The sequence below is a fragment of the Sturnira hondurensis genome, unplaced genomic scaffold (assembly GCF_014824575.4).
Source record: "Sturnira hondurensis isolate 20B ecotype Veracruz unplaced genomic scaffold, ASM1482457v3 Scaffold0016273, whole genome shotgun sequence".
Classification (NCBI taxonomy): domain Eukaryota; kingdom Metazoa; phylum Chordata; class Mammalia; order Chiroptera; family Phyllostomidae; genus Sturnira; species Sturnira hondurensis.
The window spans coordinates 1,723,771-1,742,973 of record NW_028088904.1 but is presented as its reverse complement, the minus strand read 5'-3'; the positions used below and the strand labels follow the sequence as shown (position 1 = coordinate 1,742,973).

The 19,203-nt window shown below is 37.3% G+C and overlaps 1 protein-coding gene across 5 annotated transcripts in view; it reads right to left on the bottom strand.

Moving 5' to 3' along the window:
- The window catches only part of LOC119000751 (lysine-specific demethylase 6A-like), a 209,031-nt gene that overhangs the window by 123,309 nt on the left and 66,519 nt on the right, over positions 1 to 19,203 (bottom strand). For 4 of the 5 annotated variants that reach the window (XM_037065878.1, XM_037065882.1, XM_037065880.1 and 1 more), the window contains exon 6: positions 18,123 to 18,243. The exons of the other annotated variant lie outside the window; for it this stretch is intronic. In XM_037065878.1, the coding sequence (XP_036921773.1) occupies positions 18,123 to 18,243 (121 nt within the window). The remainder of the gene's footprint in view (positions 1 to 18,122; positions 18,244 to 19,203) is intronic. 5 annotated transcript variants of the gene reach the window in all.

The following is a 19,203-nucleotide window of genomic DNA, read 5'->3' as shown; positions in this document are numbered from 1 at the left end:
TGATGGGAGTTGGAGTTGGTGGAGTAGGCTTTGGCTTCAAGCAATGTTAAGGCTCTTGGGTCTTCTCTGCAGATCACTGAGGCCTCCTGTGTGGCAGTAAGTCTTTCACATTCGTGTCATTCCAGTCTTCGCTGGAGTAGCACTTTTGATTTCTTTCAAAACCTTTCTCTTAGCATTCACAGCCTGTCTAACATTTTGTGCAAAACAACTAGTTTTAGGGCAGTCATGTGTCCCTTTCAACATGTCTCCCTCACTGAGCTTGATTTTTCCCAGCTTTTGATTTAAAGGAAGAGATGCGTGACTCTTCCTTTCAGCTGAGGTCACAGAGCCCAGGGTATGGATAGGTTCAGCATTGTTGTTTCAGTACTGAAAGGCAACAGAGCTAGTAAGATTGGAGAACTGTCAAGTCACATAGCAGTTGGAATGCAGCAACATTTATAGAGTGGGCTATTTAATGCTTCAATGCTGTTTGTGGGGGCTCAAAACAATTACAGTATTAACCTCAAAGATTACTGATCCCAGGTCACCATAATGTAATAATGAAAAAGGGGAATGATATGAAAATATAAAAAATGTGGCACAGAGGCATGAACTGAGGAAGTGCTGTTGGGAAAATAAGATCAGTAGACCTGCTCAATATATTTGTGCTACATTCAATTTGTAAAAGTTGCAGTATTTGGGAAGTACAATAAAATGAGTATGGCTGTGTATGCAAAATATGGTGATAATCTCATATTCTTCAGGAATCTACTTAATTCTGGAAACTCATACAGAGAGATCTCTTGATTTTTATATGTATACCAGTGGTCTTAGAGACACACCAACAGTAGACTTGTTTGAATTTTCAAATCATGGTATTTAAAGAGGGATTATTTATGTGTCTGTATTTAGGATCATTGTTTGGCATGTCATAAATGCATCTCCCTCCCTCCATCCCTCCACCTCCCTCCATTCCTCTCTTTCTGAAATCAGTTTTTAAAAGATCCTTTGTAGAGGATTCAACTCATCAGTAATAACAATACCACCAAAACCTGCTGATTTAAGGAAACACATAAAAAGGACAGAAAGATGAGAACTTAGCATCTTCTTTATCAGGTCACATTCATGACAAAAGGGTAAATTTATGTTTTAGTTCTACTATGTTTTGTGTTTTAGTGTTTCCACAGTAATTTGTTACTAATTACTTTTGGAGAGACTACCAGGTACATACTAAGAATTTTAGCACTTTATTCTGTAATAATTTAAAATACTGGCTTGTGAATTATGTTGGTGGAGTTGCCTTCTTAAAGAAAATTTGTGATAAAAGTTTATTGGGAACACAGCTGCTCTCTTTACAAATTATCTGTTGTTGTCTTTGAACTACAATGGCAGAGTTTCTGTGTCTAAATGTCTTCAATATCAGAAACTCTTTCTTTCTTACTTGGCATAAGCTTGTTATTGAGGAAACTCATTTCTGTTTCTTTGATTTAAATTCTTCTACCTATGGCCATTCCGCTCCGAATGTGCCTGATGTCGTATGATTTAATTCTTCCTCCATTAGCAAGGTACCTTGATAACATGAGTATAATGTTATTTTTTTGGCAGAAAATACATGTTTTTCTTTTTTTCTTTATTTGTGTTCAGTTAAGGAAAGTTTTTTCCTGTATATCTCTTCTACTGGTCTCATCAATTTACTTACTTCTACATATCATCTAGGAACATTGTCTGGTATGACATTATCTCATTAGTGCTTTAACTAGCAATTTTCTTCATTTAAAAATTGTATGCTTTAGCATACTTTACAGTGTGTGTTACAGAAATACTACATTGTTCCCCTTGCAGAACATGTTTGTGGATTTGTCAATTGCATAAGACTATGATTTATATAGTAAAAATAGAACTGTTATAAGATGGTTCATTTTCTGATCATTTTCCTTCCTCTCTTTTTTATTTATACTTATTGATGTAACACTGTTTAATGAAATTATACTGATTTAAGGGGTACAAATCTATGATACATCATCTGCATATTGTACTGTGTGTCCACCACCCCAAGACAAGTCTCCTTCTGTTACCATTTATCCCCCCTTTACCCTTTCTACCTCCACCCACCAGATTTTCTTTTGATAATCACCTTGCTCTTGTTTGTTTGCATGCTTGATTTTTTCACCTTTTTAACCCAGCCCTGCAACCCCACTCCTGGTGACAAAGGATTGTTAAATCCCCTATGATGACAGTCTCTTTGTTTATGGCTATCAAGGTTTGCTTTATTTATTTAGGTGCTTCTATGTTTTCTTTATATTTCTATGAAGTATCTTTTTTTCATTTCTTTCCTTTTGGTCTGTGTGTATCTTTGCTCTCCAGTGGGTCTCTGAAAGGTAGCATATGTAAGCATCTTGTTTTCTTTCCATTCTAGCTATCCTATGTTTTTATTTGAGGATTTGAGCCATTTACACTTAAGGTTATTGGTAGGTTTGTATGTGTTGTCATTTTATTCTTTTAACTATGTTCCTCTCTTGTTCTTTTTTCTGTTCCTAATTCTCTTCTTCCTCTTTTTCTTCAGCTTCTGTTTCTTCTTTGTTCTCTTCTTGCTCTTATTCCTACTTTTCTTCAAGTGAGCCTTCTCCCATTTCTGGTAATAGTGGTTTGGTGGTGACAAGTTCCATTAGCTATTTATTTCTCATTCAGTTTTAAACAGTAGCTTTACTAGGTAAAATAACCTTTGATGTGTAGGTCCTTGCTTTTCATGTCTGAATATTTCATGCCAATCCCTTCTTTCATCAGATGTTTGAGAAATCAGGTAACAGTCTTATGGGAACAGTTTTTAGGTAACTTTTTCTTTCTGCTATTAACATTCTCTCCTAAGCCCTGATTCGTATAGCTTCAGTGAGTTGGGCTAAAGTCATAGGAGGAGAGTGTTCTACCCAAGAAAGATATTCTGATCTATGGGAGAATATGTCAGCACAGGAGCCCTTGGATTGACATAAATGTAGTTTCCACCTCATTTATTGCTGTTGTGTAATTCATCCTGATAATTTCTTTCACATATACTGATTAGAAGATTACCAGTAAGTTTATCTCATAAACTTCCAATCATTTGTATTATTATATTATAAATTGAAATGCAGATAAGTTTCTAAAAATTAAATATTAAAACAAAGTATAGCCATGAAGTATTTTACTAGATTTAATTGACATAAGAATATTTCAATAAGTATATTGAAAACAATTTGAAGATTAGAAAAAGAAAACTATAAAAATTTATATTTGTACATATAGGCAAGTAGTATAAACCATCACTTTTATACATGTAACTTTTAGGATTTCTAATTCACAATGCTACCCACTAAATGACATGATTTCAAACACCTTTTTTCCCTTTTTAAAAAAGATTATGTGTTTATTTATTTTTAAGGGGAAGGGAAAGAGAGAGGGAGAGAAATACCAATGTATGCCTTTCGTGTGTCCTCTCCTGGGAACTGGCCTGGAACCCAGTCAAACTGCAATCCTTTGGTTTGCAGGCCTGCGCTCAATCCACTGAGCTACACCAGCCAGGGCGGAACACTTTTTTTTTAAAATAAGATTTTTTAAATGTATTTTTAGAGAGAAGAGAAGGGAGGGAGAAAAATATCAGTGTGTGATTGGCTCTCACGTGCCCCCTGCTGGGGACCAGGCCTGCAACCCAGGCATGTGCCCAGACTGGGAATCAAACAGGTGATTTGTGCTCTGTCCACTGAACCACACCGCCCAGAGTCAGTTTAAACCACTCTATAATGAAATATTTATGGATAAACTAGTCTCCGAAAAGCAAGTTAACAGGAATGAAGGAGCAGTTGTAAAACATTCTGTCTTTGTCTAATAAAGGAATTCATGATGTCTTTTTAAAGAACATTTTCAGTAGTTTTTCATAGCTTCTCCTATAAAGCTATAATTACCTTACAATTAACTTTGGATGAAGAAATGAGTTTAGGTTCTATACTTTTGCTATACATGAATATTATAGAGTTTTTAAAATATATTTTATTGATTATGCTATTACAGTTGTCCCATTTTCCCCCTTCATTCCCCTCCACCCTTTACACCCCCTCCCCCACTATTTCCCACCCTTTACTTTACAACCACGTGTCCCAACTTCTTTAGATTCTCTATTTCCCATACTATTCTTGTCCGCCCCCCTATTTTTTACCTACTGTCTATACTACTTATTTTCTGTATCTTCTCCCCTCTTATCCTCCACCCACTCCCCTGTTGCTAACTCTCCATGTGTTCTTCATTTCTATGGTTCCACTCCTGATCTAGCTGTCCTCTTGGTTTGCTTTTGTTTTAGGTGTGGTTGTTAATAACTGTGAGTTTGCTGTCTTTTCACTGTTTATATTTTTATCTTCTTTTTCTTAGATAAATCCCTTTAACATTTCATATAATAAGGGCTTGGTGAGGATGAACTCCTTGAACTTCACCTTATATGAGAAGCGCTTTATCTGTCCTTCCATTCATTGGTGGAAGGACAGATAAAGTGCTTTGCTGGATAGAGCAATCTTGGATGTAAGTCTTTGGATTTCATGACTTGGAATACTTCTTTCCAGTGCCTTCTTGCTTGTAAGGTCTCTTTTGAGAAATCCACTGACAGCCTGATGGGCACTACTTTGTAGGTGACTGTCCCCTTATCCCTTGCTGCTTCTAGGATTCTCTCCTTCATTTTAATTTTGGCTAATGTAATTATGATGTGCTTGGTGTGTTCCTTCTTGGGCCCAACTTCTTTGGGACTCTGAGCTTCCTGAATTTCCTGGAAGTCTATTTCCTTTGCCAGATTTGGGAAGTTCTCCTTTATTATTTGTTCAAATAAGTTTTCCACTTCTCACTCTTCTTCTTCCCCTTCTGGTACCCCTATAATTTGGATGTTGGAATGTATAAAGATGTCCTGGAGGGTTTTAAGCCTCTTCTCATTTTTTTGAATTCTTGATTCTTCCTTCTTTTCTGTTTGGTTGTATCTTTCTTCCTTCTGGTGCACTCCCTTGATTTGAATCCCAGTTTCCTTCCCATCACTATTGGTTCTCTGTGCTGTTGGTTTCTCCCTTCATTTCACTTAGTGTAGCCTTCATTTAATTGCAACCAGAATCAACCAGTTCTGTGAGCATCCTGATGACCAGTGTTTTGAAGTGTGCATCTGATAGGTTGGCTATCTCTTGGTTGCTTAATTGTATTATTTCTGGAGCATTGATCTGTTCTTCATTTTTGGCCATTTTTTTGTCCTGTTGTGCCTATTCTGTGTGAGGGGTGGAGCCTTTGGTGTTCCCCAGGGCAGGGCAACCCAGTCACTGGGTTGTGATGCTTTATGTGAGAGCAGGTTACAAGAAGAAACAGTGGTGCTTGCTCTGGTCTGTGTTTGATTTTAGTCCGTTCCGCCGCCTTCCCCAAGCAAACTGGGCATTCTTGTCCCGATTCCCATGTGGGTTGGCTTGTTTGTGTTTTAGGACCCTGTGGGTCTCTCCCATAAACTGTCCTGTGAGGCTAGATATCTCTCCCTGTGCTTCAACCCCACAGGTATTTTCAATCCGTGTTTTGAGACTTTATTTCCTGGGGCTAGGACGCTGGGTTGCATGATCTGTCTGGCTCCCCAGTTATCTGCATGCAAATGTGGGACTGCTCCCTGGTTAGCCAGCGGTCTTACACAGGGGTGCCCTGCTTCTCAGTCACCACCTTGCTGGGTCTGCATGTTGCCACCCCACACCCGGGGTCTGCCAGCCGCCTCCTGGGTGCACAGAATCTGCCCAGTACTGTCTTGTGCACCCAGGGTGCCTTGCGTGCCCGGTGTCACTTCTTACTGTGCTGGGAACTCTTTGTGCTCAGCTACCCAACTCCACCCCACCTACTGGTCTGGATGAATGTGTCTGTTTCAGCTCCTTGGCTGTCCCACTTCCGTACAGTTCCATTTTCTGTCAGTTCTGGTTGTTATTTTGTTTCTAAATTGTTGTTGTCTTTATTTTGTTTGTGTGAGGAAGCACAGTGTATCCACTTACACCTCTATCTTGGCCAGAAGTTCATGAATGGAAAGATTTTAAAACTTGATTAGATTATTCTATTTTATCATTCAGTTTTAGGACACATCATAAGAAGCTCTTGGAAAATGTTTCCTGGTTCATATTTTGTTTTGTTTGGGACAGTAGAGCAGTTCTTTTCATGATCCTTTCAAGTTTTTCATTATTTCTTTTGAAAGAAAATTGTGATCACAAATTATCCTTTTCTTTTTAAGACACCCAAGTGTTAGAGCAATGTTTCTAGTCTTTCAGTTGATGATACTGGTAGTGACCAAAATGTTGCATTCCATCTTAGAGTGGTATTTCTCCATTTTGCTCTTAAATGTCTTTGCATTTTTTAACACTTAGCGATTTTGATAATGTCAACATTGCTGATTCTGGTTTAGTTTATTTTCTTTTTTCTCTGTAGATGACTAACCAGGTTCTTTCTATTTTTCATTTATTAACACTTTTTCATGGACCAAAGTATGTTTCTCTACTTTTTTATCAAGTATGTTGAAAAAATTTTAACCCACTTATTTTGCTGTATGAGTGATTTTTCTAATTGCATCCTTGATCCTTGGTAAGTCTTTAAAGTCATTCCGTACTTTCATCTTCAGAAGAGGGGGAAACTGAATCAGGACATGGTTCAATTAAATTGTGTTTGTAATTTGTTTCATCGTCGAAGAGTGCTACAGAAGCAGCAATAGTGAATGATTTTCGGTGTTTTATGCCTTGGCACCTCCTTTGCAGCTTAACAAATGTACAGTGGAAATATACTCTAAAAGGTATTCCTAACCCTTAAAATCAACTTAAAGACTGTGGCAGTAGCATTTTAATTGGGAGATGCAACGCCTACAGTAATTTTTTCATTTTTCAATTCATACCTATTTCTGAATGTATTGAACCATCCCTTGTAGTAAATGGCCAGCTGTATCTTATTTCCAAGGGAATCTTGTAGATGTCTTCCTATAGAGCCTAAGTACTCTCTGGCAAAACATGTTGTTTACAGTTATAACATATTTTCTGTTCATGTGTTCCACCCACAAATTTAGTGTCTTTACCATCATCACTAAACACCACACATGATGCATATTACTTATACAATTTGGGTGAGAAGACAAAACTTGCACAATTTCTTTTTTCTTTTAATCTGTTCAATTTCATGGAGAAGATTGATTTTTACCATATATTTTAGCAAACTCTGCCTACATTTTTTTTCTTTAATGAAAACATTTACCTTTCCACTAAAGGAACTATTTATAGCTTCTCTTTGGCATATTAAATTGCCAGCATCACTAGTCTTGATGTGTGCTGTGATTCTTAAGTTAAATAAGGTTTATTTCAGCACAAGCATTGTGGTACCATGACACTCTCATAACTTAGACATAACTATGAAGTAGTTAATGGGCAGAAAACCTCTCTAGAATGAAGACAGTGATCAAAGGGATTATTCATTTAGCAGTCGTAGCAGGCTCAGCAGTATGATACAAGATTTTATCGTGCTTCTCAGATCAAGTAATTCAGTTGGTAAATTATTCATTTTTGAGATTTTCCATTTAATATTTTTGGCAGGAGTTGAGTATGTGTAAGTAAAACCATAGAAAATGAAACTGGGACTTCCACCAAGATGGAGGCATAGGTGGAAACACTGTGCATTCTCCCACAACCAAGTTTGAATCCAACAAAGGTTTGGTGAACAAAGACCCAGCCAAAGAACAGAAAATTGAACTATATAGAAGTCTGACAACAACCAACCGTTCAACCAGACTGGTAAGAGGGGCGGAGCCAGCAGCGAAGCTTCATGGCCAAGAAAGATTCCCCGACCCAGCACCCAGGCAGCCCCGAGTAGGGTGGACCCAGTGAGGGTGCAGGATGGCGGGCTGCCTGTGGTCACACATTTGTGCACAGATAAGCCAGCAGAAGAGTGAGCAGTGAGATGGATCGCACAGGCCCCAGCGGTGAACCCAGCAGTGGTAAATTGACCTCGGTTGCACATTCGTGCAGTGGGACGGACTGCGTGGGCCCGGCAGCGGTAGCGGCAGGAGGCAGCAGAGGGGGTTTGCCATTGCTTTCCTTTGGTCCCACCCCACACACAGCTTCACAACCCAGCCACTGAGTGGTCTGGCCCTGGTGAATACCTAGGGCTCTGCTACTGATACGTAACAGGCACAAACAGTCCAAAATATGGCTCAAGAAGAACTCAAAGCCCCAGAGCCAATACTCTAAGTGAAAAAGAAATCGCCAACCTCTCAGATGCACAGTTCAAAACACTGGTGATCAGGATGCTCACAGAACTGGTTGATTTTAGTCACAAATTAGAGGAACATATGAAGGCTAAACTAATTGAAATGAAGGGAAATGCACAGGAAACCAAGAGTGATGGAAAGGAAACTGGGACTCAAATCACGGGGGTGGACCAGAGGGAAGGAAGAAATGACCAAACAGAAAAGAAGGAAGAATCAAGAATTCAAAAAAATGAGAAGAGGCTTAAAACCCTCCAGGACATCTTTATACATTCCAACATCCAAATTATAGGGGTACCAGAAGGGGAAGAAGAAGAGTGAGAAGTGGAAAACTTATTTGAACAAATAATAAAGGAGAACTTCCCAAATCTGGCAAAGGAAATAGACTTCCAGGAAATTCAGGAAGCTCAGAGTCCCAAAGAAGTTGGGCCCAAGAAGGAACACACCAAGCACATCATAATTACATTAGCCAAAATTAAAATGAAGGAGAGAATCCTAGAAGCAGCAAGGGATAAGGGGACAGTCACCTACAAAGTAGTGCCCATCAGGCTGTCAGTGGATTTCTCAAAAGAGACCTTACAAGCAAGAAGGCACTGGAAAGAAGTATTCCAAGTCATGAAATCCAAAGACTTACATCCAAGATTGCTCTATCCAGCAAAGCACTTTATCTGTCCTTCCACCAATGAATGGAAGGACAGATAAAGCGCTTCTCATATAAGGTGAAGTTCAAGGAGTTCATCCTCACCAAGCCCTTATTATATGAAATGTTAAAGGGATTTATCTAAGAAAAAGAAGATAAAAATATAAACAGTGAAAAGACAGCAAACTCACAGTTATTAACAACCACACCTAAAACAAAAGCAAACCAAGAGGACAGCTAGATCAGGAGTGGAACCATAGAAATGAAGAACACATGGAGAGTTAGCAACAGGGGAGTGGGTGGAGGATAAGAGGGGAGAAGATACAGAAAATAAGTAGTATAGACAGTAGGTAAAAAATAGGGGGGCGGGCAAGAATAGTATGGGAAATAGAGAATCTAAAGAAGTTGGGACACGTGGTTGTAAAGTAAAGGGTGGGAAATAGTGGGGGAGGGGGTGTAAAGGGTGGAGGGAAATGAAGGGGGGAAATGGGACAACTGTAATAGCATAATCAATAAAATATATTTTAAAAACTCTATAATATTCATGTATAGCAAAAGTATAGAACCTAAACTCATTTCTTCATCCAAAGTTAATTGTAAGGTAATTATAGCTTTATAGGAGAAGCTATGAAAAACTACTGAAAATGTTCTTTAAAAAGACATCATGAATTCCTTTATTAGACAAAGACAGAATGTTTTACAACTGCTCCTTCATTCCTGTTAACTTGCTTTTCGGAGACTAGTTTATCCATAAATATTTCATTATAGAGTGGTTTAAACTGACTCTGGGCGGTGTGGTTCAGTGGACAGAGCACAAATCACCTGTTTGATTCCCAGTCTGGGCACATGCCTGGGTTGCAGGCCTGGTCCCCAGCAGGGGGCACGTGAGAGCCAATCACACACTGATATTTTTCTCCCTCCCTTCTCTTCTCTCTAAAAATACATTTAAAAAATCTTATTTTAAAAAAAAAGTGTTCCGCCCTGGCTGGTGTAGCTCAGTGGATTGAGCGCAGGCCTGCAAACCAAAGGATTGCAGTTTGACTGGGTTCCAGGCCAGTTCCCAGGAGAGGACACACGAAAGGCATACATTGGTATTTCTCTCCCTCTCTCTTTCCCTTCCCCTTAAAAATAAATAAACACATAATCTTTTTTAAAAAGGGAAAAAAGGTGTTTGAAATCATGTCATTTAGTGGGTAGCATTGTGAATTAGAAATCCTAAAAGTTACATGTATAAAAGTGATGGTTTATACTACTTGCCTATATGTACAAATATAAATTTTTATAGTTTTCTTTTTCTAATCTTCAAATTGTTTTCAATATACTTATTGAAATATTCTTATGTCAATTAAATCTAGTAAAATACTTCATGGCTATACTTTGTTTTAATATTTAATTTTTAGAAACTTATCTGCATTTCAATTTATAATATAATAATACAAATGATTGGAAGTTTATGAGATAAACTTACTGGTAATCTTCTAATCAGTATATGTGAAAGAAATTATCAGGATGAATTACACAACAGCAATAAATGAGGTGGAAACTACATTTATGTCAATCCAAGGGCTCCTGTGCTGACATATTCTCCCATAGATCAGAATATCTTTCTTGGGTAGAACACTCTCCTCCTATGACTTTAGCCCAACTCACTGAAGCTATACGAATCAGGGCTTAGGAGAGAATGTTAATAGCAGAAAGAAAAAGTTACCTAAAAACTGTTCCCATAAGACTGTTACCTGATTTCTCAAACATCTGATGAAAGAAGGGATTGGCATGAAATATTCAGACATGAAAAGCAAGGACCTACACATCAAAGGTTATTTTACCTAGTAAAGCTACTGTTTAAAACTGAATGAGAAATAAATAGCTAATGGAACTTGTCACCACCAAACCACTATTACCAGAAATGGGAGAAGGCTCACTTGAAGAAAAGTAGGAATAAGAGCAAGAAGAGAACAAAGAAGAAACAGAAGCTGAAGAAAAAGAGGAAGAAGAGAATTAGGAACAGAAAAAAGAACAAGAGAGGAACATAGTTAAAAGAATAAAATGACAACACATACAAACCTACCAATAACCTTAAGTGTAAATGGCTCAAATCCTCAAATAAAAACATAGGATAGCTAGAATGGAAAGAAAACAAGATGCTTACATATGCTACCTTTCAGAGACCCACTGGAGAGCAAAGATACACACAGACCAAAAGGAAAGAAATGAAAAAAAGATACTTCATAGAAATATAAAGAAAACATAGAAGCACCTAAATAAATAAAGCAAACCTTGATAGCCATAAACAAAGAGACTGTCATCATAGGGGATTTAACAATCCTTTGTCACCAGGAGTGGGGTTGCAGGGCTGGGTTAAAAAGGTGAAAAAATCAAGCATGCAAACAAACAAGAGCAAGGTGATTATCAAAAGAAAATCTGGTGGGTGGAGGTAGAAAGGGTAAAGGGGGGATAAATGGTAACAGAAGGAGACTTGTCTTGGGGTGGTGGACACACAGTACAATATGCAGATGATGTATCATAGATTTGTACCCCTTAAATCAGTATAATTTCATTAAACAGTGTTACATCAATAAGTATAAATAAAAAAGAGAGGAAGGAAAATGATCAGAAAATGAACCATCTTATAACAGTTCTATTTTTACTATATAAATCATAGTCTTATGCAATTGACAAATCCACAAACATGTTCTGCAAGGGGAACAATGTAGTATTTCTGTAACACACACTGTAAAGTATGCTAAAGCATACAATTTTTAAATGAAGAAAATTGCTAGTTAAAGCACTAATGAGATAATGTCATACCAGACAATGTTCCTAGATGATATGTAGAAGTAAGTAAATTGATGAGACCAGTAGAAGAGATATACAGGAAAAAACTTTCCTTAACTGAACACAAATAAAGAAAAAAAGAAAAACATGTATTTTCTGCCAAAAAAATAACATTATACTCATGTTATCAAGGTACCTTGCTAATGGAGGAAGAATTAAATCATACGACATCAGGCACATTCGGAGCGGAATGGCCATAGGTAGAAGAATTTAAATCAAAGAAACAGAAATGAGTTTCCTCAATAACAAGCTTATGCCAAGTAAGAAAGAAAGAGTTTCTGATATTGAAGACATTTAGACACAGAAACTCTGCCATTGTAGTTCAAAGACAACAACAGATAATTTGTAAAGAGAGCAGCTGTGTTCCCAATAAACTTTTATCACAAATTTTCTTTAAGAAGGCAACTCCACCAACATAATTCACAAGCCAGTATTTTAAATTATTACAGAATAAAGTGCTAAAATTCTTAGTATGTACCTGGTAGTCTCTCCAAAAGTAATTAGTAACAAATTACTGTGGAAACACTAAAACACAAAACATAGTAGAACTAAAACATAAATTTACCCTTTTGTCATGAATGTGACCTGATAAAGAAGATGCTAAGTTCTCATCTTTCTGTCCTTTTTATGTGTTTCCTTAAATCAGCAGGTTTTGGTGGTATTGTTATTACTGATGAGTTGAATCCTCTACAAAGGATCTTTTAAAAACTGATTTCAGAAAGAGAGGAATGGAGGGAGGTGGAGGGATGGAGGGAGGGAGATGCATTTATGACATGCCAAACAATGATCCTAAATACAGACACATAAATAATCCCTCTTTAAATACCATGATTTGAAAATTCAAACAAGTCTACTGTTGGTGTGTCTCTAAGACCACTGGTATACATATAAAAATCAAGAGATCTCTCTGTATGAGTTTCCAGAATTAAGTAGATTCCTGAAGAATATGAGATTATCACCATATTTTGCATACACAGCCATACTCATTTTATTGTACTTCCCAAATACTGCAACTTTTACAAATTGAATGTAGCACAAATATATTGAGCAGGTCTACTGATCTTATTTTCCCAACAGCACTTCCTCAGTTCATGCCTCTGTGCCACATTTTTTATATTTTCATATCATTCCCCTTTTTCATTATTACATTATGGTGACCTGGGATCAGTAATCTTTGAGGTTAATACTGTAATTGTTTTGAGCCCCCACAAACAGCATTGAAGCATTAAATAGCCCACTCTATAAATGTTGCTGCATTCCAACTGCTATGTGACTTGACAGTTCTCCAATCTTACTAGCTCTGTTGCCTTTCAGTACTGAAACAACAATGCTGAACCTATCCATACCCTGGGCTCTGTGACCTCAGCTGAAAGGAAGAGTCACGCATCTCTTCCTTTAAATCAAAAGCTGGGAAAAATCAAGCTCAGTGAGGGAGACATGTTGAAAGGGACACATGACTGCCCTAAAACTAGTTGTTTTGCACAAAATGTTAGACAGGCTGTGAATGCTAAGAGAAAGGTTTTGAAAGAAATCAAAAGTGCTACTCCAGCGAAGACTGGAATGACACGAATGTGAAAGACTTACTGCCACACAGGAGGCCTCAGTGATCTGCAGAGAAGACCCAAGAGCCTTAACATTGCTTGAAGCCAAAGCCTACTCCACCAACTCCAACTCCCATCACTCTTCAGTTCTGTCAAGGTTGACAGCAGTGAGCAAGCCTCAGGGGAAAAGCTTGAAGCTAGCAGAGGTTTCAGAGGCTTAAGAGGTTTCAGAGGCTGCCTCCATTAAATCAGAGTGTAAGCAACAGCTGATGCAGAAGATGCCATAGGTTAACTACAAGATCTAGTTAGGCGATTAATGAGGGTACAGTCAACAACACATGTTTCAGTGTAGACAAACAGCCTTATATTAGAGGAAGTTTGTCACACCTCTGGTAATGGGCATCATCAATTAATCAACAAACAAGTACTGGTGAGTATGTGGAGAAAAGGGAACCCTCGTGCACTGCAGGTGGCAATGCAGACTGGCTCAGCCACTGTGGAAAACAGCAGGGTGTTACATCATACAGCCTGAGAGGAGAAATCAATGCCTGACTTCAAAACTTCAGCATACAGCTAGCTCTCTTGTTAGAGGACAGTGCAGCTACTAACTTTAAGTTGAGGTCAATGGTCATGTACATTCTGAAACACCTAGGGCCCATAAGAATTACACTAAATCTACTCTGCCTGAGCAATATAAAGGGAATAATGAGGTCTGGATGATAGCACATCTGTTTGCAACATGGTTTGATGAATGCTGTAAGCGCAGTGATGAGAGACCTTCTGCTCGGAAGGCAAGATTCCTTTCAAACTACTACAGCTCACTAACAAGGGATCTGGTCACCCAAGAGCTCTGATAGGGGTGTGCAATGTTGGTTTCGTGCCTACTTACACAAAATGCATTGTGCAGCCCATGGGTCAAGGCGTAATTTTGACTTTCAAGCATTATTATATAAGAAATACACATAATACTAATATAGCTGGCATAATCTTCTGATGTATCTGGGCACAAAAAATGAAAATACATTTGGAAAGGGCTCACCATTGAGATGCCAATAAGAACACTTGTTATTTATGAAAAGAGTTCAAAATATCATCAAACAAGGAGTTAGGAAAAAGTTGATTCCAACCATCATGGGTCACTCTGAGGGGCACAAGACTTCAGTGGAGGATGTAACTGCAGTTGTGGTGAATACAGGAAGACAACTAGAATTACAAGTGGAGCCTGAAGATGTGACTGAAGACAGAACTGTAATGGGTGAAAAGATGACTTTTGTGGTTGAATGAGATGGACTCTATTCTCCTGATGAAGATAGTGTGAACAGTGCTGAAATTAGCAAAGGATTTAGTTTTCTTTATCCTCAAAGACTTAATTTTTTCACTGCTTGTAGAGGAAGGGGGATGAAGAGAAAGAAACATCAATTGGTTGCCCTCCATATGTGTTCACATGGGCTCTGGAAAATTAACATAGGATTTCAAATCTTACATAAAGTTAGTTCATAATGCATCAGCAGTGTTTTTTTAATTCCGATTCAAGTACAGTTTTCTGTTTTATATTCCCAGCCCTGCCCTCCTCCCCCAGTGCTCCCCAGCATCAGCAGTGTTTTAGAGAATTTGCGCAAATTTTGGTAGAAATCCTGTGGGAAAAATACTATCAAACAGCATGATATGCTAACAGAGAAATCTTTTGTAAAAGGTACGGTCTGACTATGTAGCAAATTCCATTAATGTCTTAATTACCACAGAGCCTTCTTTCCATGCTTCTGGCAACCACCAGATGTTAGCCTCAGAACTGTCCTGAAAGGCTAAGCACCAGGGAGAGAAAGATCGAATGCTAAAAAAGCAGAATATGTTCTACAATGAAGAGCTGGCTATAGGCCAAAAGAGAGCAGGAGCAGCTCAGAAACCTACTGAAGAGGTGGTGGAAGCAGAGTTCAAATGTTATGCAATCCATCTAGTCTGTGTGAATCTGCAGGCCAAAATCACTCAGTGTAACTGCTGGAACACTCTGAGTTGCTGTGCTCTAGGCAAACAGTTTATGCACTGTGTCAATCAGGCTATACAGAGCATGACTGAAAAGGGATAATAAAAGCAACTGTTAGAACAAGGAAACTCCTTTAACATTAATTCAAGAGGTGAAACACTGTTTTCCCCTAGTGAGAGAGTAACCTACTTAAGAAAAAAATCCTGAAAGAGAATTAGTAGAGAGCAGGTTCAATGGAACTATATCACTATCACAATTTGATCAAAACTTTTTCTAAAAGCCAATAGCTAGATCAGATCATATTTTTAATGACAAAATGGTAAAGGCAGCCCTCTGTACCTTTTATCCTTTCTATGTAACTTCCTCATCTAAACAAGCAGCATCATTTGATGATCTACCACTCCAGCAGATCATACAGGGGCACATACAATAAACAACCAATATGCATAAATAAGTGGAGCAACAAATCACTGTTTCTTTTTCTCTCTAAAATTCAATTTTTAAAAAACCCAAATTGAAAAATAGCACACTTTAAATACACACTCTCCAAAGAGAACCTACATATTGCCAATAGACACATTAAAAGATGATCAATATCGCTAATCATCAGAGAGAAGCAAATTAAAATCATAATGTACAACTTCACTCCTATCAGAATGGCCATCATCAGCCCTGGTTGCTTTGGCTCAGTGGATTGAATGCTGGATTGTGAAGTAAAGGGTTTCAAGTTTAATTCCTAGCTTAGGGTGCATGCCTTGGTTGTTGGCCAGGTTCCCAGCATGGGGCATGCAAGAAGCAACTACACACAGATGTTTCCCTCCCCCCTTTCTCCTCCCCTCCCCCTTTCTGTAAAAATAAATAAATAAACTCTTAAAAAAAAAGAAAGACTGGCCAATAAATTGACAAACAAGAACCAGTGGTGAAAATGTGGAGAAAAGAGAACACCCAGCACTGTTGGTGGGAAGCCAACTGGTGCAGCCTTTATGAAAACATAAAGGGTCCTGAAAAATTTAAAAATGGGAGTTCCTAGGACCCAGCAATTCCATTTCTGGGGGCATAGTCAAAGAAACCTGAAACAATAATTAAAAAGAACTAAGAACCCCTATGTTCATTGTGGCGTTATTTACCATAGTCAGGCTATGGAAGTAATAACCCAGTGCCCACTGAAAGTTGAATGGATAAAAAAGAGTTTGTATGTATATATACAAAATAAATACCAATGCATACAGACCACCAAAAACTACTTTATTTTTCCCAACCTAACAAAAATAGATATAATTTTGATTCACTCACAGCAGATGGCTCTTGTTGTGTTGGCTGTTGTCATTTTTTATTTGACCATCTAAAGAAAAAGAGGTCGGTGCCTGTGACTCCATAGTCAGGTAGCACATGGCTTAAAAATTCTTGTGGCACACTGCTTAAAATTGCTGACCTAGAGGATATTATACTAAATGAAATAAATGATTCACAGTAATAAAAGCACTATATTTTTACTTATGTATGGAAACCAGAGAATAAATAAATGTACAAACATAACTGAAAAAGTGTTAAATACAGAGAGACCAGACTAATGGTTGCCAGAGGGAAGGGGCTTGAGAAGATCGGGTGAAGAGGCTGAAAAATGCAATTGGCATTTACAAAATAGTCATGGGGATGTGAAGTACAGCACAGGGAATATAGTCAGGAATATGGTAATAACAGTATGGGACTAGGTGGATAATGGAAAAACCAGCTACATGACTTTGTAAAGCATATGATTATGTAACCATTATGCTGTACACTTGAAGCTAACAGAACTATTAAATATAAACTATAACTGAAAATGAAATAGAAGAATTGAAAGAACTGTGGAAAGGGTAGAATATTTTCCATAGCTGGTAATACTCCATGTGTGTAATCAATAACACATCACTGTGAGAAGAACTAAGAGATAGGCACTGAATGCAAAGGGAAAGAGGAACTGGACTCTCACACAGGGTGTTTCCTGGACTTTTTTTTGTATCTTTCCTGTTAACATTTTAATCTGTATTCTTTTACTGCAATAAAAAGGAACTGCAAATCAACTGTTTCCTAATTCCATTGAACTTTAGAAAATTACTGATCTTGATTTAGGGTGTTCAGTATAAGCCACGCTTATAAAGTCTCTCTTTCACACTCATTCACACAATCATGCACATACAACCCTTGTATAAGGATAACAATTAATTGACCTATCTAAAAAAAAACATTCTCAGTAGTCACAAAATCACAAAACACTGTGATTCTACAATGCCTTTTCTAGGCACAGAATTCCTATTCCCTTGAAAAAGCTCAAAAATTATAAAATGATAGCACAAACCCCAAAACTCTGATAAACAAAGTTTTAAAGTCGATTCAAAGTAGCATCAGAAGGCATTCAAAATTAACAAATTTCTTTTTTCCCAAATGTTTATCCTTATTAACAAGCCTTAATAAAGATAATCTATCATTTTGCTATGACACATGTTCTTTTACTAGAAGTGGTTGGATTTCTAATCAGCCCTACAAGAAAAAATTGTCAATTTAAAGTGCTAAAAAGTTATCTTGGGCATGGGTAACGGACATGGAGTGGGGACTGATTGTGGGAGTGGGAGTTGGGGGAATGGGGTAGGGGACAGCAACAGAGGATCAATTAGGACAACTGCAATAGAACAACAATTAAAAAAAGAAAAAAGTTATATTGCAAATTTTCACGTATCTACTTTGTGCCATTAATCCCATTTTTTTAAATTTTGGTTCATATCCTTAACTTGTTCATTTTTAAAGTGTTAGTATAAATTCCAAATTGCACTATATTCTTATTATTTAAACATATACACACTCAAATACACAGATATAATGTATGTAGGAAATACCCCCAAAACCTACCTTTAAACTAGATTCATAGTCTGTGTTCACTTTGAACATAAGCCCAAGTCGTAAATGAATTTCCTTGGCTCGACAAAAGCTGGGATCAACATAAAGCACCTCCTGAAATGCTTTAATTGCCCTTAAAGAAGATAGACATAAGAAACTGTAACATTTCAATATTTACGTGTATTTTCTGTGGTAGTATGAGAAATATTCTGGCACAAAAAGTTTGAGACATAACAGTTTTATAAAAGCACTCAACAGTAAACAATGTCAGAAAATGGAAAGAAATCTCACAGTTGATTTATTTTAACTTTCTCAAATTGTTCAACAGTATTTAAAAGTTCCATAACATTTTGAGTGTAAATAACCAATTTACATTTTTCTGAAATATATTGGAAAGCCTCTACTCTGAAAGTTTTTAAGGGGGCAGAAGTAAAAGTAGTAATCCTGAATCTATACTGTTCCGTATAAATCACCTTTTAGAAGTTTAACTTCTGCCCATAACATTTTAGATTATATTCCAAACCTAACATAAGTATTATGTCATATACATAATGCCTAGTGTTTATTTTATAGATATATAATTCCTATGGAAGAGGATAATATGAAAAGTTTGATCTTACTCTTACAGTCATGAAGTGCGGCCTTTGCCATAAATCAATGGCCCTTATTTACGTGACTTACTTCTCCATATACTGCAAACTACACCCTGTGTCTTAATTGTATATTATCTTAATTATTCTAACACATCTTTACTATCAATAAAGAAAATGTAGATACACTGAACATATTTTGAATATTTGGTGGAATTTAAATTGTGAATTGTTAACAAGTATGAACAAAAATTGAAAAAAAACTTTGATTTGATCTCAGTAACTGTACCTAAAGACACTAAACACATGTATGTTTCCAAAGGCAATTTTATTTGTACTACAAATAAATGTACACACCATTCAGAACCCAATTTAAGAAAGCAACATACCACTTGTCTTCATTCAGTCAATTATGTTGTCCTACTTCTAATATTATATAGCTATACACACACTTACTACAAAATAGAGTGTTTCAGCAATCATATAGACATCATTTAATAATG